Source organism: Mytilus edulis, chromosome 5, assembly GCF_963676685.1.
Source record: "Mytilus edulis chromosome 5, xbMytEdul2.2, whole genome shotgun sequence".
In the NCBI taxonomy this organism is placed as follows: Eukaryota; Metazoa; Mollusca; class Bivalvia; order Mytilida; family Mytilidae; genus Mytilus; species Mytilus edulis.
Window position 1 is genome coordinate 53,246,761 of NC_092348.1, and position 24,826 is coordinate 53,271,586.

Sequence of the window (24,826 nt, forward strand, 5' to 3'; positions counted from 1 at the left end):
AATTACAACTTTGTATTCTAAGGACAGTGTTCTTTTGTCACAACAGTGTTTTTTTGTCACAAGCAGACCAACAAATGTGTTTTTTTTGGTCAAAAACAGACCAACAACAGTGTTTTTTTGTCAGACAGACCTATGTCTTTTGATTGAGTTAAGCCATTCCAACTGATATTTTACAGTGTGTCTTTATATGTTGTGATGTTACACTTTTGTTTCAGATAAGGGTGAAGGTTTGGTACAATTAAGACCTTTAAACCCAAGTCATGAATCTGATGTTCAGTAGGTTGTTGGTGTGGTTTATAAGTGTTTCTCGTTTTTTTTTATATAGATTAGATCGTTGTTTTTCCCATTGAAATGGTCTTACACTAGTTTTTTTGGGGGGCCCTTTATAGCTTGCTGTTTGGTGTGAGCCAAGGCTGCATGTTGAAGACAGTACCTTGACCTATAATGGTTTACTTTTATAAATTGTGACTAGGATGAAAAGTTGTCTCATTTGTACTCATACCACATCTTCCTATATCTATCAACAACAGTATTTTTGTCACAAACAGACCAACAGTATTTTTGTCACAAACAGACCAACAACAGTGTTTTTGTCACAATTAGACCAATAAAAGTATGCTTCCATACAGATTTCTGAAATAGGTGCATGAAAACAAAAAAGAAAATAATTTATACAATCTTTATTGTCATGTATACAAAATATGTCAATTTAAACAAGGGATAACATTTCTATACTTAATAACAATATTATGTTAATGGCAGGCGAAAATTAAAATAATGCCTTGATTTGACCTCTTTTAAAACTGTTCAGATAAAGATTTATAGAGTTCATACATCAAATTATTTTATAAATTATACCCAAACAGTTATATTTTACTGTTAAAAAGCATTTGATATATGTTTAATTCTGTAACGTAGTCATTTATATCATTATTTCAGTTCCTTTTTTAGGAAACTTTCTTATTCTGGTAGTAAAAACCTATTAGATAAATTAGTTTATGTTATATACAACATGAAAATAATCTATTAGTACATCAATAGAAGTAAGGATATAACATTATGAGGAAGTCTAATAGACAAGTGGTAACAAGAAACTGCAATAAATATTCAGTAAGATACTGAATCCCATCTCAAGTAAAGCCAACACCATACTTATCTGGGAAGTAAACTCTCTAAACATTAAACCATACAAAATCAAATTTGATTTTCACAAGCCACTTGTTCAATCTTTAGACAATACAAGTTAGGGCTTCTTCAAGTAGACTTGGTTTTTTTCTGAACTTCTTACAAGGCATTTGATTAATTATATATATCAGTAAAACTATCAGAACAAAAAAACAACAACAAAAAACAAACTTATGTTGATGTTATTCTGCTGAATTTTTCAGGATGTATTAAGATTATATGTCAGTTAAAACTTGAAAAAACTAGATATTTTAAGACATGAAGTACAATTAAAATTCCATTTGTATATAACAATGCAAAACATTCATACAAATACAAACCTCGTGACATCTTCAATTAAGAATAAAAAAAAACATTTTTTGCTTGTAATTTTAGTTCTGACATTTAACTGTACAAGGCAATTAGTTCATGTTGTTGTCACAATGTTACTACAAGGTTAAAATTCATTTATTCTCTTTCCAAATGTTATAAAATGGTTGTAACTAGGAGTGAGTAAATAAAGTTGTTATGCTTTTAAAAAAACACACCAATGAACCAAAACAGGAGGACATAAATATGTGCTTTCTATGCACACCAACAGACTGTTCACTTTAACAGAAAAGCATTATAAATCTATAGACATTTGTTAAATGCTTTAAAATAGGAAAGAAAAGGTCAGAAAGATCAAGTTTACATCTTGTTTTATGAAACAAATACTAATAAACTGAACATTTTCCACAATTACAGTGTATAACTTTCAATAGAATAATTTAGTGTTTTTGAACAATAGCTTATGCTGCTTAAATTCAAATCAAACAAACTGCTTCCCAAGACAAACGACATTATTAAATATTCTTTTCAACCTTTGTGGGTTGGATTTTGCATTTTTAAAATCATTACTTATTCATACAACTATCAAGACTTTGCCTTTGTAATAAAACCTTGCTGACAATAGCCAACATGAAAATGTGGATGGGCTCAATAACCAGATTAAAATAATATAGTAAACATATAATAATACCATCAATAGTAATAATAAAAATATTTAAAAATAGATGATTTTCATAAAATAATTAACTTTTCATTGAAAACAGGAGACTTGTGTTTAGTAATTGAGACAGTTTTAAAAAAAAAATGGCAGGCAAAAAAGACATGACATCTAGAGGTCAACACGTCTTTAATGATATTTATTTCTGTAGACAATAATTTCACTTGTTTGAAAAAAAACCCCATCTCATATCATTTCAACATGTAAATCGGAAAGATTTTGATAAATATAAAATCATGTACTAGTATCATGATACATTCATAAAAAGAACTACAACTTTATATCACTGTTCAAAAATATAATATTTTAAATAAATGGTGTAAAGAAGTACACCAGCATACTATCTTTTTGCAATAATATTTTTAAACTATAACTAGTTCAAAGTTGGAAATTCATCTGGCAACAAAGCATATATTCTACAGTTTGGACAGGTACTGTTCTCTTTTAACCATTTCCTTATGCACTGGAAAAAAGAAAAAATCTTTGAGATCAAAATTTATTTTTGGCAATTAGCCCAATCCTGTACAGCAGATTTTAGCCTGCCTTTTTGCCAATGCAATACAATGGATTTTGCTTTTAAGTACAGAAAAATTGATTTTTTTATTATGTATTGCATCTGCCTTCTGAGAGCCAATAATATGTTGTGGTAGTGTGAAATAAACATATCACAGTTTTTAATATAATTACATATATGAATGATAATACTTTTGCAGAAAAAGTATAAAGGAAAACAATATTAGTTTTGGTTAAAATAAAACTGAATGAAAATTTTCAACATACTGTAATATTTTGTAATTCAATTATTTTTTTTAAATTATCCCCCCCCCTTCCCCCCCAAAAAAAGTCCATAAAACTTTCAGAATTTTGGGTAATCACTGCTCTTCAAATATGTACTTCATTTAGCCTTTTTAACTTTTCGGATTCAAGCATCACTGATGAGGCTATTGTTTACAAATCTTGCTTTTGGCCTACAAAATTTTAATCCTGGTTTCTATTAAACTGTCCTACGACAGACACCAGGTAATAAAAATAGATCACTTGCCTTTTTGTACCAATTGAGATAAAAAGAACAACAACAGTTATTAGAAATTACCTCATCATGAAATCTGTGGTGACATTCTAGCCTGACTGTTGTATCAGGTGTCATTTCTTCATGACAGATGACACAAGGATCTTGTTCTTCTTCAAACACTTCCTCTCCTTTGTATGATGATGTATTTGATGATTCAGTAAATCCCCAGGATGTATTAAGACCCGGTGGTGGGGCCACTGGTTTAACAGGTCCTTGTCCAGGGAAGGCTGCCTTTGGTGCAGAAGAAGCAGCAGCAGGAGCCTAAAAAAATAATTATGTTGCAGTAATCAAATTAACCATTTGAAGGTCTGTGCATTTTTTTTTGGCAAATAGTCATTAAAAAACCTAAAGCATTCTTGGTAATATTTTGAATGCTTTAATCAGAACATCCTAATTCGAAAGTCTGAAAAAAATATGTATGCTGCCAATAACTTAACATTACTTCCATTTTGGTGTACAACTTATGGCCTTTTTATTCTGAAATGGTGAATTTTACCTGTTGTTTGGTTGTATTGATTATATAAGAAATTCAAATTCTAAGAGTCATTTAGTTATAATTCGTTCACTTTTCAACAAAAAAATAAAACAATGACAATTCTTTCAAATTCTAAAAACTATCATAACTGAAAATTAGAAACAATTTTAGAAATATAGTCATGGTAAAAATATTCTGTGAATTCAGCTTTTTTTTAAAGATTGAAATGTACAAACAGAAATTTCAAATGGGCTAATCTTTAAAACAACTCAAATAATATTTTCTCAGTTTTGCATGATTTTCAAAAGCTGTCAGCCAAGGAAAAAGACCATTAACAAAACAATTGTTTGATTTCTTTTTAACATCAAAACCACTCTTGTTCAATAATTTGTCCAGCAAACTAAACATCAGCACTCAATGTTTTAAATTTTCATCCAAATAATAACAACAAAATATCAATTGTCCCTTTAAACATTCCAACAACAATATAAACAACACTTTACTAGCAATTCCATACCATTTCGACTGGCTTCCCCTGGCCAGAGGTACTACTCCCAATAGCGTAGGGATTGCTGTAAAGTGTTTGACTGCCGTAGGTATAGGGAAAATAAAATAAAATATCACCAGTCTATGATGAATGTAAACGCTGTGTTCCTTCATTAAACTATAGGAAGGAGTACCTCTGGCCAAGGGAAGCCAGTCGAATTGGAACAGAATTTCTAGTAAAATGTCGTCTTTATTTGGGAATAATGACGTTAATTGAACACAAAGTTTACACAGAACACATGATAATAACTTATTGTATAATTCGTTCCACTGTGTGTAAAAGTGCCAACACATGATGGCAGAATAATTTTAACAAACATTTTAACAACAAAAACATTGTATTTTTATTTTATTTTATTTTTATAGTTTACTTCCATATATACTTACTTTCACTTTCTCTTTCAATTGCTATTTTAATGTTACTCACCATAGCAACATTGTAACATTTCTATTCTCAACCCTATTTTGTACATCAGCATGAATTTATGTATTTTATTCTATCCTGATGACGGTGCTAGCCACTGAAACATGTCGATCTCAATAAATTACTGGAGCATTCATTAAAGTGTTACCTGACCTTCTACAATTTACAATAAATAGTATAATACCTGAGTTTTGTTTTGTTTCTGTTCATGAGCCTGAACCATGAGTGTTACTTGCTGAGTTATCTCATCAATTGTAAGTCCAGACAGAGATCCTCCACGATTCTGACGTAGCTGTTGGATTAATTGGGTGAATATAGCTCTGTAATTCAAAGACAAAATGTTTAAAACTGTATTTACTGCTTTTTTTTCTGTATGTTATATGGATTTTTACAAGTTACATTTTCTTTTTTAAACTTATCTGTATGAATCTTTATAAATATTAAAAACAAAATGTGTTTACAATTTTGCTCAATGAAAATAACACTTTATATAAGTTTTGTGCCAAGGAAAAATTGCTTTTCATGATAAACAATAGGGGATCTGAGGTAAACTTTTCCCGAGTTAGTGAGTAGGTTGGAACATTAGTTTCCCAAATATTTCTAAATTTAAAATTTTCTCAGCATGCAAACTGAAAGATAACAAACTGATTTTATAAACTGACCTGTTATACTGTGGAAAAGTTGTAGTAAGTCTCTGAACCAATTTCTCAAAACTATTTTTAGCTTGACCATTAACCTGACCAGCTTTGTTATTGGCTAGTCTTGGTATCTGTTGTCTTAGAGACTGTGTTTGTAGTCCTGGTGGTGGGATTAATGGTTTTGGCTGGGCTGGTAAAGGCACTGATGGCTGAGAAGTTGGACCTTTGACTGATATTGGGCTCAGTCCAGATGAACTGCTGGGCAGTTTTGGTGGTGTCGATTCTGCTACCTTGCTTAAAGATTCTTCAAGTTTTGTGTCTAGTCCCCCAGAGTTTGGGGAGAAAGCTGGAGGGGGTGGTGGTACAAAAACTGGTGGAAGTTCTGCTAAACACCTTCCATTTTGTATCTGTGTAATCTGTTCATCGAAATCACTCTGGAATAAGACAAGGTAGATAAGATCAGTGTACACAAAAACAAACTGACATAACACAATAGTAACAAGACAAATCATATCTTGTTGTATTTGAATTTCTGACTGAACATGTCTCTATTCACATAGATCACAGTCTCTTCAAGTCATATATTAAAAAAAATAATTTAAGTTTCACCCTCCATGTTGGATGTCAATTGGAACAACCATCATTATATTGCCATTGTGTATTGAACATTCTAAAAGTAATTGTTTATTGTATCAAAAACTGATTTTGATATATTCTTAGGTTTGCATTTTGGTTATCTGGGTTTTATCAAATACTGATCTGATCTATTGCAAATATGAAACCATTATAATTTTGAACTGGTCTTACCATCATTTTAGGTATAGTTTCTGCACATTTTGACACAATTGTTTCGTAGAAACTTAATGCTTGACTCATTTGTGTGGGCACTTCCTTTCCTTGGTCTGTGTGTCTGAAAGAACACATAAATCATTCTTAAAACGAAAATATAATCTAGTATGTAATAGGGGGGCCAAAAACAGGCCTTATCATACCTTGTCCTTTGGGTGCAATCAACAGTTTTTTTCTATGACGTCATATTTTGAGGGACCATGTATAAGTGACCCTTAGTGGTGGACTGATTAATAAAGATACCTGTATAAAACTAGATATCACTGGAATCAGAATGTTCTCTAGTTTATAATGGAATAAAAAAAAATTGTACTTTTAATAGTATAAAAAAGTTTTATCCAGAGAAACTGGGAAAAACATTGCCTAATTTAAGCTTAAAAAACCTGAAATCAGGTCATGTGCACACCCCTGAAGACATGATACCTGCACATTTTTCATTATCAAAGTTGTATGAATTTCATAGATTTTTACCTGGTCTTTCAAAAAATACATGCTTCAGGGTACGTTCGCCTGCTCCGAAAAGAGCTACAGTGGCTGCAAATAAGTTTTGAATTTTCACTGCCAAAAAAACAGACTGTTTACAGTGTTGTCTCCCCTCAAAACATGAATATTTAATCTAATTTTTTAAATTATTTTAATCATCTAACCTGTTTTAATTGAAGTTAATTAACATATCTTTACAACCAAATACAAAAAACATGATACTTTTTCACCAATTATGTTGATAAAAAGGGACTTCCCTCCATGTCTATTTTTAGTTGGGGAATAACCCCTAGTTTTTTTATACGAAACTGTTTATAGCACCCTTAATTGTCTAGTAACTACAAAAATGCTTGTTTTTGGTCCTTTATTCCTAAACTGTTTGTACCCCCAAAATCAAACCCAACTTTTCTTTGTGGTATTGAACCTTCTGATTAAATTTCATAATGGTCTATTCACTTAAACTAAAGTTATTGTCTGGAAACCATAAAAATATGTCCACAATCACATATTTTATAACAAAACACACTGTACATGTCAAAATCAACCGTAATTCATACACTACATTTGTGAATAAATATACACATTCATGAATTAATGTGTTGATCTGTCACTTATTGAATATTTTCCTATGTTTGAATTCTTGATTAGTTATTCTTTTAATCACATTGACAATGGACTTTTTAATGGAATTGCAGTAGATACTGTGAGGAAGTATATCTATTTTTAAGCATTCCCAATTTGCTTTGATGCAGAGTCATCGACAACGTCTAGACAAAATCTATTGTTGTATGACCTCACGAGTAAAATAATTCTTTGTGAAATTATCTGCTTTTATTTCACTCAGAAGTCACAGTAATTCAATGCAACCAATGCAATGTAATAAGTTTTTTTCTACTTACTTTTTATGGAGTCCTTTTAAATGATGGACGTGATACATTGCCTCTTTCTTCGATCTCTCCAACATAGTTACAGAAGACTGCTTTTTAAGTGTTGTTACCTCAGTCTGTATTAGAAAAGATATCTTGCTTAACCTCTAAGGTTTTTTCAATTTTTCAGATATGTTTTTCTTAGATACAATTTACTTGTGAGTATTAAAATATTCAAACATTAAAATACCAAACATTTAAACTAGATCACTACCTGCAAATAAATAGCAGAAGCTGAACTGCATAATCAAAGTCTTTTGATTTTATATATTTTTTTTATGATCAGTTGTTGGTAAGGGTTGTATAAACATTACTAGTTTTAGTATATTTCATGAATAAACCAGATGCTCTGTAGGGCACAGCTTTATACAACCGCAGAGGTTGAACCCTGAACGGTTGGGGCAAGTATGGACACAACATTCAAGCTGGATTCAGCTCTTAATTTGGATTGTGATTAAATAGTTGACACAGCATAGGTTTCTGACACAGAATGAATGTGGTCTAATGAACTTAAAATATTTTGTTTTCCTTTGAGCAATTCACTATGCTGTTGAATATTAATCCTTTCAAAAAAATGCTTGAAGAAATTTTCTTTTTATTTATGAAATCTGAAATGAGAAAAATTTAACCCCCCCCCCCCCCTCCCATTTTTTTTTTCACATCCCCCTTTCCCTTTTTCCAAAACTGATCTCAATTCAAATTTCTAATGGAGTTTGCAACAATAACTACTCATTTAAATACATCATAAAATATTAAAATGTAAAATAAAGTGCTTGTTATCACTGAATGGTAAAGATTGTTTTAATTTATCAGTTGGAAGTAAAAGTGAATATACATTGTATATTGTATAAAACAGTGATTTAAGTTGATTCAACTACTATTCTGGACAAAGAAAGATAACTCCAAATGAATTTCTTGCTATTGCACAATAATGTGCAATTAGATATTTTTTGCTATTGCGCAATACTGTGCAATTGAAAATATTTGCTATTGCACAATACTGTGCAAATGAAGATTTCTTGCTATTGTGCAATACTGTGGAATTGAAAATTTCTTGCTATTGCACAATACTGTGCAATTGAAGACTTCTTGCTATTGCTGAATACTGTGCAACTGAAAATTTCTTGCTATTGCATAATACTCAATATAATAATTTTGGATCCTGATTTGAACCAACTTGAAAACTGGGCCCATAATCAAAAATCTAAGTACATGTTTAGATTCAGCATATTAAAAAAGCCCAAGAATTCATTTTTTGTTAAAATCAAACTTAGTTTAGTTTAATTTAGTACTTTGGACTTTAATGTAGACCAATTTGAAAACGGGACCAAAAATTAAGAATCTAAATACACAGTTAGATTTGGCATATCGAAGAACCCAAATTATTTAATTTTTGTTGAAATCAAACAAAGTTAAATTTTGGACCCCGATTTGGACCAACTTGAAAACTGGGCCAATAATCAAAAATCTAAGTACATTTTTAAATTCAGCATATCAAAGAACCCTAAGGATTCAATTTTTGTTAAAATCAAACTAAGTTTAATTTTGGACCCTTTGGACCTTAATGTAGACCAATTGGAAAACGGGACCAAAAATTAAGAATCTACATACACAGTTAGATTCTGCATATCAAAAAACCCCAATTATTCAATTTTTGATGAAATCAATTTTGGACCCTTTGGGCCCCTTATTCCTAAACTGTTGGGACCAAAACTCCCAAAATCAAACCCAACCTTCCTTTAGTGATCATAAACCTTGTGTTTAAATTTCATAGATTTCTATTTACTTATACTAAAGTTATGGTGCGAAAACCAAGAATAATGCTTATTTGGGCCCCTTTTTGGGCCCTAATTCCTAAACTGTTAGGACCTTAACTCCCAAAATCAATCCCAACCTTCCTTTTGTGGTCATAAACCTTGTGTTGAAATTTCATTGATTTCTATTTACTTATACTAAAGTTATTGTGCGAAAACCAAGAATAATGCTTATTTGGGCCCTTTTTTGGCCCCTAATTTCTAAACTGTTGGAACCAAAACTCCCAAAATCAATCCCAACCTTCCTTTTGTGGTCATAAACCTTGTGTCAAAATTTCATAGATTTCTGTTTACTTAAACTAAATTTATAGTGCGAAAACCAAGAAAATGCTTATTTGGGCCCTTTTTGGCCCCTAATTCCTAAACTGTTGGGACCAAAACTCCCAAAATCAATCCCAACCTTCCTTTTGAGGTCATAAACCTTGTGTTAAAATTTCTATCCACTTTAACTAAAGTTAGAGTGCGAAAACTTAAGTATTCGGACGACGAAGATGACGATGACGCTAACGTGATACCAATATACGACCAAATTTTTTTCAATTTTTGCTGTTGTATAAAAAGGGCATCATTTGGCAGTAAAAAGCTGTTGTTATAATTGATCCAGCATTACTAACATACCTCTGCTCTGGCTGCCCTGTCTTTCTCTCTGTCAAACAACATTTTATATTCTTCTTGTTTTTTCTTAAACTCATCTTCCGCAAACTTTAGTTCTAGTCTGTTAAAAAGTATTAATAATATATGACAATTCTGCAAAGTATTAAAATAAAGAAATGAGAAACTAAAGGCTCTTAAGAGCCTGTGTTGCTCACCTTGGTCTATGTGCATATTAAATAAAGGACACAGATGGATTCATGACAAAATTGTGTTATGGTGTTGGTGATGTGTTGGAACATCTTACTTTACTTAACATTCTTGCTATTTACAATTTTGTCTATCAATTACAGAGGAAAATATTTTGTAAAAATTTACAGTAATTAACTAAATTAATGAAAATTGAAAATTGTTAAAAATTTACTCTAAAGGGCAATAACTCCTTAAGGGGTCAAATGACTATTTTTTCTGTTTACAGTTTATCTCTACCTATAATAGTATTCAAGATAATAACCAAAAATTGCAACATTTTTTAAAAAATTACCAATTGGGGGCAGCAACCCAACAACCAGTTGTCCAATCCATCTGAAAATTTCAGGGCAAATAGATGTTGACTTGATAAACAATTTATCCCCTTATCAAATTTGCTCTACATGCTTTGGTTTCAGATTTTTAAGCCAAAATCTACATTTTACCCCTATGTTCTATTTTTAGCCATGGTGGCCATCTTGGTTGGTTGGCTGGGTCACAGCACACCTTTTTTTAAACAAGATACCCTGATAATGATTATGACTGAGTTTGGTTTAATTTGGCATTGTAGTTTCAGAGGAGAAGATTTTTGTAAAAGATTACAAGAATTTACAAAAAATTGGTAAAAAATTACTATAAAGGGCAATAACTCCTTAAGGGGTCAACTGACCATTTTGGTCATGTTGACTTATTTGTAGATCTTACTTTGCTGAACATTATTGCTGTTTACAGTTTATCTCTATCTATAATAATATTCAAGAAAATAACCAACCAGATGCTTCGCAGGGCACAGCTTTATACGATCGCAGAGTTCAAACCCTGAACATTGGGGCAAGTATGGACACAACATCCAAGCTTGATACAGCTCTGAATTTGGATTGTGATTAAATAGTTGACACAACACAGGTTTTTGACACATAATGAATGTGGTCTAAGAACTTAAACTTAAAAACTTAAAATTTTAAATTGGACATTACCTATTATGGTCCAATATCCAAAATCTAAATACATGGTTAGATTCAGCATATCAAAGAACCCCAAGAATTCAATTTTTGATGAAATCAAATAAAGTTCAATTTTGGACCCTTTAGACCTCAATGTGGACCAATCTGATAACCGGGCCCAAACATCAAAAATCTAAATACATGGTAAGATTAAGCATATATCAAAGAACCCCATATAAACAATTTTTGTTGAAATCAAACAAAGTTTAATTTTGATCCGCAATTTGGACCAACTTGAAAACTGGGCCTATAATCAAAAATGTAAATACAGGTTTAGATTCGGCATATCAAAGAACCTCAAGGATTCAATTTTTGTTGATATCAAACAAAGTTTAATTTTGAAGACGATTTGGACAAACTTGAAAACTGGGCCGATAATAAAAATAATAAGTACATGTTTAGATTCAGCATATCAAAGAACCACAAGGATTCAACTTTTGTTGCAATCAAACAAAGTTTAATTTTGGACCACGATTTGGACCAACTTGAAAACTGGGCCCATAATAAAAAATCTAAGTACATGTTTAGATTCAGCATATCAAAGAACCCCAAGAATTCAATTTTTGTTAAAATCAAACTTAGTTTAATTTTGGACCCTTTGGATCTAAGTGTAGACCAATTTGAAAATGGGACCAAAAATTAAGAATCTACATACACAGCATGCACAGTTAGATTTGGCATATCAAAGAACCCCAATAATTCAATTTTTGATGAATTCAAACAAAGTTTAATTTTGGACCCTTTGGGCCACTTATTCCTAAACTGTTGGGACCAAAACTTCAAAAATCAATCCCAACCTTCCTTTTATGGTCATAAACCTTGTGTTTAAATTTTATAGATTTCTATTCACTTATACTTAAGTTATGGTGTGAAAACCAAGAAAAATGCTTATTTGGGCCCCTTTTTGGCCCCAAATTCCTAAACTGTTGGGACCAAAACTCCCAAAATCAATCCCAACCTTCCTTTAGTGTTCATAAACCTTGTGTTTAAGGGGGCTCGCGGGTCTAAATTGATTTTTTTATTTAATATAGGACTTCGCTATATTTTTCTATAAATGAACTTTATCTTATACTTAATAGAAAAATGAAATAAAAAAATGGGGTCACCGTTCATTTACGCTCACAATCTGCCATCGAAAGAAGCATACTTTTTTGTTAATGTCCTTTTTTTCTGTTGAACTAATAGGAGAAATAAAAGTAATATCGAAATAAAAAAAGAACTAAATTACAGAAATCGCTTAAATTTTACAATTATTTAGTTTATGTACAACTTATTCGAAAACAACAATAAAAAATATAGGTCACCGATGAGTTAAAAAAGATATTTCAATTTTAATGGCAAAAAATGGCATTTTTGTACCAAAGGGAGATAATTTGGAGCTTTTTCAATGATATCTACATTTTAAAAGTCACCTAGGGCCAACACGAATTGTTTTTTTGGAAAGATTTTTGTACCATATGATAAAGTAACAACTACTTAAGGTAATAAATAAAATTTGTAATGAAAAATAAATGTTTATTTTTTTCTGACAATTTTATACCCGCGACCCTCCTTAAATTTAAATTTCATTTATTTCTATTAACTTATACTAAAGTTATTGTGCGAAAACCAAGAATAATGCTTATTTGGGCCCTTTTTTGGCCCCTAATTCCTAAACTGTTGGGACCAAAACTCCCAAAAACAATCCCAACCTTCAGTTAGTGGTCATAAACCTTGTGTCAAAATTTCATAGATTTCTATTTACCTTTACTAAAGTTATAGTGTGAAAACCAAGAAAATGCTTATTTGGGCCCTTTTTGGCCCCTAATTCCCAAACTGTTTGGACCAAAACTTGCAAAATCAATCCCAACCTTCCTTTTATGGTCATAAACCTTGTGTTTAAATTTCATAGATTTCTATTCACTTATACTTAAGTTATAGTGCGAAAACCAAAAGTCTTCAGACGCCGACAACGACGCCAATGTGATACCAATATACGACCAAAAAATTTCAATTTTTGAGTTCATATAAAAACAGCAAAATTTCCTTAAAATTACCAATTCAGGGGCAGCAACCCAACAACCGGTTGTCTGATTCAGCTGAAAATTTCAAGGCAGATAGATCTTGACTTGCTTAACAATTTTACCCCCTGTCAGATTTGCTATAAATGCTTTAATTTTAGAGTTATAAGTCAAAATCTACATTTTACCCTGATGTTCTATTTTTAGCCATGTCGGCCATCTTGGTCAGTTGGCCAGGTACTCAGACACATTTTTCAAACTAGATACCCAAATGATGATTGTGGCCAAGTTTGGGTAAGTTTGGCCCAGTAGTTTCAGAGGAGAAGATTTTTGTAAAAGTTAATGACGACGGACGATGACGGATGCCAAGTGATGAGAAAAGCTCACTTGGCCCTATGGGCCAGGTGAGCTAACAATAAAGATTCAAAGTTTTGAAAGATTTTGTTACAACTCCACATAAGAATTATTCTCCCCTCCGCTCATTCCAACTTCCACGTAAATCCTAGTACCTTTCTCTGAGTGCTCAGAACAATAAAAAATTTCAACATAAAAAAATGTCAGAAGCCTCTGAAATTAATCCTCTAAATGAGAAAATTACCTGTCTTTTGATTTCTGATTAAGAAGCTCTTGATAATCTTCTTCTATCTTAGACAGTTTAGCTTTTAATCTGCAAATAAAAGAATTGAAAATTAACATTAAATCAAATATTAAATACTAAGATGATGGCTGTTTTATAAGGATGTTTGGTATTTGTATCCTGCTGACAAGGTTATGTTTTACCTTCTAATGAATGACCTGACAAGTAGACCACAAATAACTAGTAGTTTGGATTATGTATGTAATAAATAAAAAGAGAAACTTGGATTAATACCAACTTTAATTTTTAACTTTAACTTTAATTAAAACCCATATCTGAAATATACATCACATGCAGCATGCAGGTGAATTCTTAGCTCGTCCTCAACCGCCTTTTCAATACCTAATAGTAATAGGCATTCCCCGACTCCCTTCATTACCTATTTGTACTTAGCCCCTATTCTAACCCCTTTTCAATCTAAAATAAGATACCCAGCTCCTAATCTACCCCCTTTTCAATATGTATAAGTACATAGCCCCTATCTGACTGCCTCTTCAATACCTACTCTATTTCATTTTCAGCATACTGAGAAAGCTGTTGGTTTAGATGGTTCCACTCCAGATATAACATATCATGTTTTTCTTGCATGGATTGTCTCTCTTTACCAATAGCTTCATTTTTAATATTCACTTCCAAATCAAAAGTCTGCAAAACAAAAGAAAGTAGGTTATTTAGTTCAATTAGTATTTCTTTTCTTTTGCTCATCTTTAAATTTGAACAACAGTTTTAGTATGTTAACTGTGAACCATTACAAGTTTTGTAATCTTTATTTCCCCCTCCCCAGATCTATTTTGTTCTGTTCATGCAATAGGAATAAGAAGATTTAGTATGAGTGTCAATGAGACAACTCTCCATCCAAGGTAAAATGTGTAAAACTTAAACAGTAGACACTTGACTTGTTGGATTTTAAAATTTGGTTAGCACAAACTAACATTCTCAAAACAATATACCGGTAATTACATTAGATGTATATTAAATTATAATACATTTTTCTGATTGGCTACACGGCAGTCACATGTTATTCCTTATTCAATTGCATTACACAATAAAATTTATCATCCAGGATGACACGAGGTCCCACAATAAAGTGCACAGGTAAATTAAATAAAAACTTGATAAAAATCGTGTTTTCATGATTCTAGGTAAGAAATGTAATTATAAGTATTGAATGCTTCTTTTTGTAACTTCATAGGGTTGTAAAAGCGTTGACCATGCACACATTTTAGTATGAAGTGCTTCTGCGCTTCATACAAAATGTCCTTCGGTCAACGCTTTTACACCCCAATGAAGTTACAAAAAGAAGCATTCAATTCTTAAATAAAGCCCTCAATAATTAGTTTATAAGGTCCTCAATAAAAAGTTTTCATTTGAGGTACTGGAGCAATTAAGAATAAATTTGAAATTATAAAATTAATCACGAAATCACTTCCATTTTTTCACCCACCCACAAAAATCTGTAACCATTAAAATTTTGGCAGGCATTTTTAACTCTATTCATTCCTGCCTTTTTTTTATAAGTTTATCCTGACTGTTTTTACATAAATTGTCATCCTGAACTCAATACTCCTGTCCTCCCTTTTTTCAAATTTTATTCTAGCCCCACCCCCGCACATAATAATCAAATGGTAGCTCCCTAAGGACAACTTCAATAATAGGAAATTGACATTATAAAACAATTATTTATCTAAAAATTATAATTGAACATATAAACCATGACAAATGCATGATCTGATGATATAATCTAAATGACAGCAATTTAACCATTTTTTGGTCTAAATTCAAGAACAAAATAATAGTAATGATAATCTAATTTTGATATTTTTATCAGGATTGGTATCTTAAACAATTTTTCATTCCTGTAGGTTAATGGTTGGATAGGAAGGTTAAGCTGTCTATTTCAGTTCTTAGGTTGCTACTCTATTGATCTTTACCTTACCAACAATTATTCATCTTGAGACTTTATACCAATCAGGTATAGATTTAAACATGAACACAACTTGTTCATTCATGCGTACATGTACAAAACTTACATACAAGGGCACAGGAATATAAAAATTGGGAAATATTTTACATACATGTAAAACATATAACAACAAACAGTTTAATCTTGATAAGATTTCCTTTGTGTATTTTAGTAAACTTACAAAATATAAGCAAAATAAAACATTTAGGAACTAAAATTTTACCTGTTTCAGTAAACCCTTCATACAATGACCATTCACTTAAAGGTCGTAGCAATTATTAACTAACAAGATTCTTAGAAATTTTAATAATTTATTGTAAAGGAGTAGGTCCGGTAAGGCCCATTTTTGGCCCAAAAATATAACAGTTTTACAAAATTGTTAAAATGTAAACTTTTAGTTATTTATTGGACAGTTGAATGCTTCTGCTACATAAATATGGGCTGTTTTTGACAATACAATGCACATATATCGGGTTGTAGCACCATTAAGTCATGCTAAATTACTGAAATCTTCAAAATTCTATCATTTTAGTTAAATTTTAGACGGTTTCCGTGTACAACGAAAGTGGCCGCATTCGTGTTCATCCTTAATATTGCAATGTAAGTTGTATTTTATGATAATACATAACATATATAAAGGTTGTGGATGAACACGGATGCGGCCACTTTCATTTTTGACAAAAACCATCTGAAAAGTGACGTTTTTTGGCATATTTGAGAGATTTTTCATATTTGAGCTTCAATCGGATCGTTTTTAATGACTTAATCAGTTAAAAACTTTCACATAAACTAATTGAATCAAGTGAAATAGACACTTAAGTGTTTAAAAAGTGGTCAAAATCTTTCTTCAGATGAAACTGAAATTTGAGGCCAAAATGAGTCCTTACCGGACCTACTCCTTTTAAGAAATGTAACTTTAACATTATTAACAAATTAACTTGCCATTTTTTGTATTTCACTAAATAGAATCAATACTCTGGACTCACTGTGTCTAAACCACACCGGCAAAATTTGCTCGGACTCGATGGTATCTAACATCCGGCACAATGACGGAACACCAATAGACAAAAGAAAGGTAGGTTTCTCCTTATTTTTTTATTTTTGTTATGATATCGAAGAATATATATACATATACAACTATTTTCTATTGTGGGATGCAATATTTTCTACAACCGTTCTATATTAACGGAGAAATAAGTCAAAATGCATGTCAAAATGACGAATTGAGTGAACCTTGCCTCGAAATTGTTTAATTTCTCGTTAAATTGTTCACATTGTACGGAAAGAAAGGTACGGGAAGATAGATATTGACACGGAGATTGCAAATTTAGTTATTATGAGCATCTCCATAATTGTATTTCTGTGTATGGAACGAAAAAAAAGGGTCATGTCAAATTAAAATAAACCGGTTTCGTCAATGTTGTTACTACACAATCACCCGGTTTCGTCTATATATATCACCCGGTTTGGTTTTTTTTTTAACAAACAATTTATGAAAAGAAACTTTGGCACGGATCTGAACATTGTCTTTCGAGAATTTAAATATATATTTATTGTAAAGTAAACTTGGCGTGCTAAAATCTATTTTAAACGGGCACTTTTGGACATAGTTAATTATGATAATACACATTTTCCTAATGAAAGGCGTATCCCTTATTTCACTTAACTTCAAACTAATTTTAAATGGAATATAAATACTGAATAGCAAACACTGGTATCCAATTATTTTGTAACATTATTATATTTTCTTTGTTTATAATAGTAGTATGTAAAGATGAAAAATAAAAGGATGTGTTTTGATTGTGCCATAATTTTAATTTACTATACTATATTATATACACTTAGTTTACAATATTTACTATCAATTATTAATACATTTATGCATTCAATCATTGACGAACAGTCCCAAACCGACTATAGTCTATACTGTTCTGCACAAATTAATCATGCATGCAGTCCTGCCAGATTTTCTGGTACTATATATACTGTGTTACTTGCGCACTAAAGCGAGTTTCCACACTTAAGCATCCATAACATAGCAGTGAGATTTGTAACTTTCTCCCCGTTTCTGGTAAAATAATTATTATTGAATTTTGTCGATGACCTGAGACTATTATACTATTATACTAATTTGTACATAGCAGCATAGTTACAATAAGGGATAAACAAAATTATTTTAATGCATGGTAGTTGTAATCCTACATTCATTTTCTATGTCGATTATGCATGCATATACAGTTGTCTTATTATCAACGTTTATATATATATCCTTAAGAAGATTTATTTTTAACGATTGTAGAAAAGATTATATACATAGAATGATTAGATTACTTATAAAGGTGTCCATCCTTTTGTGCCAGAAAATCACATATCAATTGTGTGTTTCGATTTTTTAGACCGTAAACTTTAATTTCAAGTTTAAACATGTTCAACATATTTTCCCATAACTCATATAGAAAACGCATATTTAGAGAGCTTTAATCTCAATATGCTGTTAAAAAATTTCGGAATGCAAAGTAAATTAAAATATTTGTGTTCTATAAGAGTAGGAATTCAAGTTTTTGCTTATTATTTATTTGAATCTGAGACTCATATAAATAATAAGCCGTTGACCGGTGAACGAATTTGTTTTCCAACGACCCACAAAACTCCTTTTGAACGCTGAAGTTAAATAATCAATTATAATGTAATGCGATTATGATTTTTTTTATTTGACCAAACCGGGTTATGCATTTTGAAATCTATGACGAAACCGGGTTGTATACATTGACGAAACCGGCCAGTTCCATTTTGACATGACCCATTCCTTTCGTTCCATACACAGAGATACAATTATGGAGATGCTCATAATAACTAAATTTGCAATCTCCGTGTCAATATCTATCTTCTCGTACCTTTCTTTCCGTACAATGTGAACAATTCAACGAGAAATTAAACAATTTCGAGGTAAGGTTCACTCAATTCGTCATTTTGACATGCATTTTGACTTATTTCTCCGTTAATATAGAACGGTGGTAGAAAATATTGCATCTCACAATAGAAAATAGTTGTATATGTATATATATTCTTCGATATCATAACAAAAATAAAAAAATAAGGAGAAACCTACCTTTCTTTTGTCTATTGGTGTTCCGTCATTGTGCCGGATGTTAGATACCATCGAGTCCGAGCAAATTTTGCCGGTGTGGTTTAGATACAGTGGGACTACAACCAAACCTTAATGGTCACAGTCTTGAACAGTCACTTTCAGATCCTCTCAAACTTTTTCTCTACAGTCTGCACCCTTAGCCACTAGTCCGATCCCCCAGACTAGCATGACTAGTATATATTGTTTCGGACTAGTGAAACTTTAATTTTGAAAATATAGTCATATAGGGACTAAGCTTTGATATATAGTTTCCAGACTAGCAGAGGAAAAAGTTTTTGGCGCAATCTGTCTCTATATAATTTAACTCAATCAATGGTCACCTGTCTGATGCTGTCATCAGCAGTCACCTAATTTTTGCATAAAATCTTCATTTCAACTTTTAACAAAAGTAATTTTTCGATTTTATTGTTTTAAAGTATGAAATAATATAATTAAAAAATATTATGTTCAGTATTGAAGTCAAAATGAAAATCAGATCCTGTTTACAACAAAGATTGCATTGTAGGAGGTGTATTAGCATGATTAGTGGCACACGTGGACGGGGACAATGAACAGTGTATTAAAAGTTTTGATCTGACCAAATTTCGAAAGACATTTTTATGAAAATAATTATAGAAATCAAGAAACAATATCTGAATACATGAATGTGGCAAAAGGAAAAAAAAACACTGCTGCAAGACTAATAAATTTAAATTTTGAGTTTAATCCTAATACTACAAGAAGACATTTAAACACTACAATTACATTCACTATTAAAACAAGTCAGTGATTCCTTATAATCATGATAATATACATGTATATACACACACAGATTTGACAACAATTTTACTTTCTTCATGCTCTGAATTTTGATATCAAACAAAAAAATCTTACTGGTAACATATTCTGAAACTGTAAGATTGAATTTATTGGTGTTTTTTAAAAATAAAAACAAATAAATAATACATGTAAAATAAACATAATATCATTCAAAACAGAACTAACAGGACTTGTGTCTTTCACATACAACAAAGGCTCACATTTTGAGAACATATACATATACATTATATATACATTTTCAGTGGTCCAGAAAATATTGTCTAATCACTGAGGCCAGCATTACACATATTATTTGTTATACTGAAAGTGTGCCGTTTACAACTTGCTAAAACCATGAAGACCACATTTTGTCATAAATTTATTGTGGTTTTAATTAATTCTTTTACATATTTTGATGTAAGTTGTTAAAGTATTTGAATTAGCTCTCGCCGTGAAATAGCTTTTTGTGCTCATGCGGCGTCAAGCAAACACCAATCTTTTGAGCATATTTTTATGAAATAAGTTTCTTGCTTTCCCATATTATTTGACTGTGCACACAGTTCATTTAATAAAAAAAACCAAGACTTACCTTAAATCTGTGGTTCAGCTCCTGAACATGTGAGGCAAGCTCTTGTTTTTGTGTCAAAGCACTTGTCAAGTCTCCTTGTAATAAATCATATTCCTTTTTCATTCGCTGAAATTCTTCCTTCAAAGGTTCATAAGGTTCAGTGTTCATTGCTATGGTGCATGTTTCAACAACACATTGAACTGAACGATCCACATTGAATTTTTTATGAAAACTGTTGCTAAACACAGAACTATCACTAGTATAATTTCCTGGAAAAGTATTTAAAGGCTGCGAAGATGTAGATGTAAAGCTGCTTGTTGTCTGTGTGACAGATATTCCAATTGACCAATTACCAAAAAGATTTTGTTTGGAATCTGCCATCGAAAAAGGGGATTGAAATCCAGAATTAGATGTCAATGGTGAAAACAGCGATGGAGTTGTAGTCATTGAAGGAAATGCAGACACATTTGAAGTTAATGGTGAAAAAGAAGATGAAGTTGTTGTAGTCAAATTTGTTTGATAGTTTGTATATCCTAATGAATCATTAACACTTGTGGGCCATCCTGAATTGGCGGAGGAAATATTATTTGAAAACGTAGTGTCCCCATACAAATAATTGCTTGAAGTCACTACAGCAAATGACAAAGAATTCAAATTAGGGTCAGTAGTTTTCTTTTGGTAAAAACTTTTCATGTATTCCTCATTAAAAGATTTTTTGTTGACTGTATATTCATATCCTGTTTCAGTTGTTTTTGGTGTCCATTGATCAGTTTTTTTGGTTCGTTTAAAATCGTTCCAAATATCTTGAGACACTTGTTTGTACAAGTCTTTTCTCTCTGTTTCTGTTAAATTTTTCCCAAACGTCATATCATTCATCACTTGATCAGTCAATTCTTGTACTAATTTTGAATCAATCCTATATTTTTCCCTTTCAGCAGCTATTGCTGTGTCCATAAGCAGTAATGAACTGTTTTTGTCATTTAAATATGATGTATACGATGGAACTGAATCAGACTGTTCACCTCTGTTTTCACTTTTTTCTAAAGGCACAGGAGAACCAATTGGCCCAAAGTTATTTGGGGAAGAGTTCAATGTTCGTTCTCTTGTAGGCCACATACTTTTAGCAACAGGAGGTGGTTTCAGTTCTGGCATTTTTTGTTTCACACCCTTAAGTTCGGCAGATAAATCACTTCTTTCACTAAGGTCAGATTTTGAACTACTTTGGCTCATTGAAAATTCAGTCTTTAATTCCTGTTTTTCATTTCTGCGCTCAAGTTTATTCAAGTCCATTTTTTCTCTTCCAACAATTTTAGATAACTCATCTTTACTACCAATACTGTCAACATCTGAAATTGCAGTATTTTCTTTGAAATTGTCCGATTCAGAAATGCTCCAATCAAAATCATCAAGGTCATCCATGCATTTATTTTTCTTTTTCTTCTTACTTTTACGAGTAACAGGAATTAAGTCAATGTCATCCAACTCGTCCATATCCATGGCAACAGATCGTTCAACACTAGGTTGTGGTTTTTCAACATTTTTTTCTGGAACAGGAATTTTTGGATATTCGATTGTTTTTTCTGAGTTCTTTTTTACATTTTCAATTGTTTTTTCCACATTCTTTTTGGAATGTTCAACAGTTTTATCAAAAGAAATTTCTGGATAATCAAAATCATCTAGAGTATCCATGTATGATGTTTTTGATACTTTGCTTTTCATACCTGACAAGTCAGTAAGTTCTGGATCTGATGCTACCTTAGGTATATTGTCTTGTTGCTTCAATTCCTTAGTTTCCAGAACTTTGCCATTTGTCCAAACATTTTCCTGTTTTTGTAAACCAGATTGAGTAGTATCACTATTAGATTTAAGCTTGGATGCTTTTGAGGCAAAACTTTCACTTTGTTGTCTAGATATCTTACTAGCCTTATGAGCATCTTCTCTCATGCAAACAATTTCACCATGCATTGCAAATTTTGTTGATTGCAAGAGAAATTTATTTAAACCTCCAGCTGTCTCAATCCTGACTTTTGCATCAGGAGGGAAATCTTCCAACATTGTTGTAATTTTAGCATCATTGATGTGAAGCGGTCCATGAGCTTTCAATAAGTCCTCAAAAAATCTTAAAGATAGAAATGTAAATATTATTACACTTTTGAAAAAACTTAATAAAAATCTGTCAACACTGCCACTGAAGCATCTGCTATAAACTTCAGCATCAGAAATATCAAGTTGAGCTGTGAGTAATAATAATCTTGCAATGAGTAATCCTTTAACAGGAAACTGAATAGTGATAGATGTGGAAACATATTATATGTATTATTATCTTATGATACATAATTTCAGGAAGATCTGATTTGTAATAACTGTTCTTGAGAAAAATGGGAAGAAATTTCATTCATGGCCATTACGTGAAAGAATATAAAAGTATTTTGTAAATAGAAAGTTAAAATGATTCATATAGTATACTATGCTCACAGGAAGCTTGCTACCAAATTTATATATGTAATTCATGAGAAAACTGTGCCAAATGTTTCATGGGATGGACAGGGGAAAACCAGTATTCCATCAACATAGTTATGATAGCAGGAATGTTTAAACACAGGCTCTATAATTGATTTCATTTTAAATTTGAGCAATATATTCAAGTCTATGATGTTTGATCTTATGACTTTAAATCACTAAATTTTCTGAAAAAAAGAATTTTTTGAATCTGGAATATTTAGAATTTTTGGGAAATTGATGATATAGTTCCTGTATTTCAGTATAAACTACATGCAGCCTATTTAAGCATCAATTGACTAGTGTTAGCTCTATACCCTTTATAAATGTCATAAAATTCTGATAAGAAACTACTTTTATTTGAAAGCCACATAATACGTCTCAAAAACAGGCATATAAAAACACCACTAATCCATAACATAAAACTAAACACAATTCATCCATAACATAAAACAAATAAATATACATCAGATCAACATGAATTAAAAACTTACGAAAACAAATTCTTTGCAATTTCGTCGAAAAGTGCAGGTGTAACTGCACTTGCCTTAGGTACGAATTGTTTCTTTATACTTTGTTGCATGATAAATTCCTCCTCTTTAGGAATAGATGGTGCTGGTGTTGAAAGCTTCCTAAAATTACAAATTATTCAAAGGTTACTTTAGGCTCAGACAGAGAACATTTTTCTAAACGAACGGCTGTTTCAATTTCTGTATGGCCTTCATCATCCTGACTTTATCAAAAGGGGTGAAAATTTTAAGACCATTTTTGTATGATTTCTGAAAATTTACATTTTTCTGTGATCTTTTTAGGATGTTTGGAAGGGAACTTCCTTTCTGTATTCTTTCAATTTTTAGGCCATTTAACACATGTTATAAAATCTTACATCGTATTTTGAGTAACACATTTCCAGAAACTGATTATTTTCATGGCCTGTTCTCAATTGTACCTTTTCAGCACAAGTTGAAAATTTCTTCTGACAGCCAATAATATATTTGGAAAAAGATAAGTGATATAAATCTGTCAGAAATCAAAGAAAGGAAATTAAACTTGTGTCTGTTTAGTTCATGCATCATTGTAAATATAACGGAATTTGATGAGACTGTCATCAAAGTGAGAGGTTTAGCGCTATAAAACAAGGTTTACATATTTGTTTTTCGTTAATTTTTTTTACATAAATAAGGCCGTTAGTTTTCTCGTTTGAATTGTTTTACATTGTCTTATCGGGCCTTTTATAGCTGACTATGCAGTATGGGCTTTGCTCATTGTTGAAGGCTGTACGGTGACCTATAGTTGTTAATGTCTGTGTCATTTTGGTCTTTTGTGGATAGTTGTCTCATTGGCAATCATACCACATCTTCTTTTTTATATTAATCCACCATTTTCTACATTTGAAAAAGCCTGTACCAAGTCAGGAATATGACAATTCTTGTCCATTTGTTTTTGATGCCTTTTGTCATTTGATTTTGCCATGTGATTATGGACTTTCCGATTAGATTTTCCTCTCAGTTTGATTTTACTTTTCACATGTACAATGCATCAACATTAAAACTTGAATTGTCTATTTGTACTTGATATGTAAATGTGACCCTACCCACATTTGTACTCAATCTGAGTTTGTGTGGTAATAAGCATTGTGTATACGTTTCATATATATAACATTAAACTTAAATAAGACAACTGAAACAAAAAAAATCAGCATTTTTTCCATTTTTTAAGAGGCATAACTCTAGAACTGTAAAAGTGACGCCACAAAATACAAAATTGATCTGTGTTATGTGGTAATAAGCATTGTGATTGATTGATTGTTGTTTGCTTAACCACGCATTAGCACAAAATATGCATTGTGTATAAGTTTCATAACATTTGGTTGAGACAAACAAAAGTTAGAGAATGCAAACAAAAATTCAGCAATTTTTCCATTTGTAAA

At 31.4% G+C, this 24,826-nt stretch overlaps 1 protein-coding gene across 5 annotated transcripts in view; it reads right to left on the minus strand.

Annotated features, from left to right (window-relative positions):
* Window positions 1-665: 665 nt before the first annotated feature.
* Window positions 666-24,826, minus strand: part of LOC139523927 (E3 ubiquitin-protein ligase TTC3-like) — a 99,887-nt gene continuing 75,726 nt past the window's right edge. For all 5 annotated transcript variants that reach the window (XM_071318350.1, XM_071318346.1, XM_071318349.1 and 2 more), the window contains 11 exons: window positions 23,391-23,528; window positions 20,419-22,516; window positions 14,426-14,565; window positions 13,882-13,950; window positions 10,058-10,154; window positions 7,599-7,702; window positions 6,175-6,277; window positions 5,392-5,801; window positions 4,914-5,049; window positions 3,306-3,545; window positions 666-2,675 (listed from right to left, as the gene is read on the minus strand). In XM_071318350.1, coding sequence (XP_071174451.1) covers window positions 2,586-2,675; window positions 3,306-3,545; window positions 4,914-5,049; window positions 5,392-5,801; window positions 6,175-6,277; window positions 7,599-7,702; window positions 10,058-10,154; window positions 13,882-13,950; window positions 14,426-14,565; window positions 20,419-22,516; window positions 23,391-23,528 — 3,625 coding nt within the window. In that variant the 3' untranslated portion in view covers window positions 666-2,585. The remainder of the gene's footprint in view (window positions 2,676-3,305; window positions 3,546-4,913; window positions 5,050-5,391; window positions 5,802-6,174; window positions 6,278-7,598; window positions 7,703-10,057; window positions 10,155-13,881; window positions 13,951-14,425; window positions 14,566-20,418; window positions 22,517-23,390; window positions 23,529-24,826) is intronic.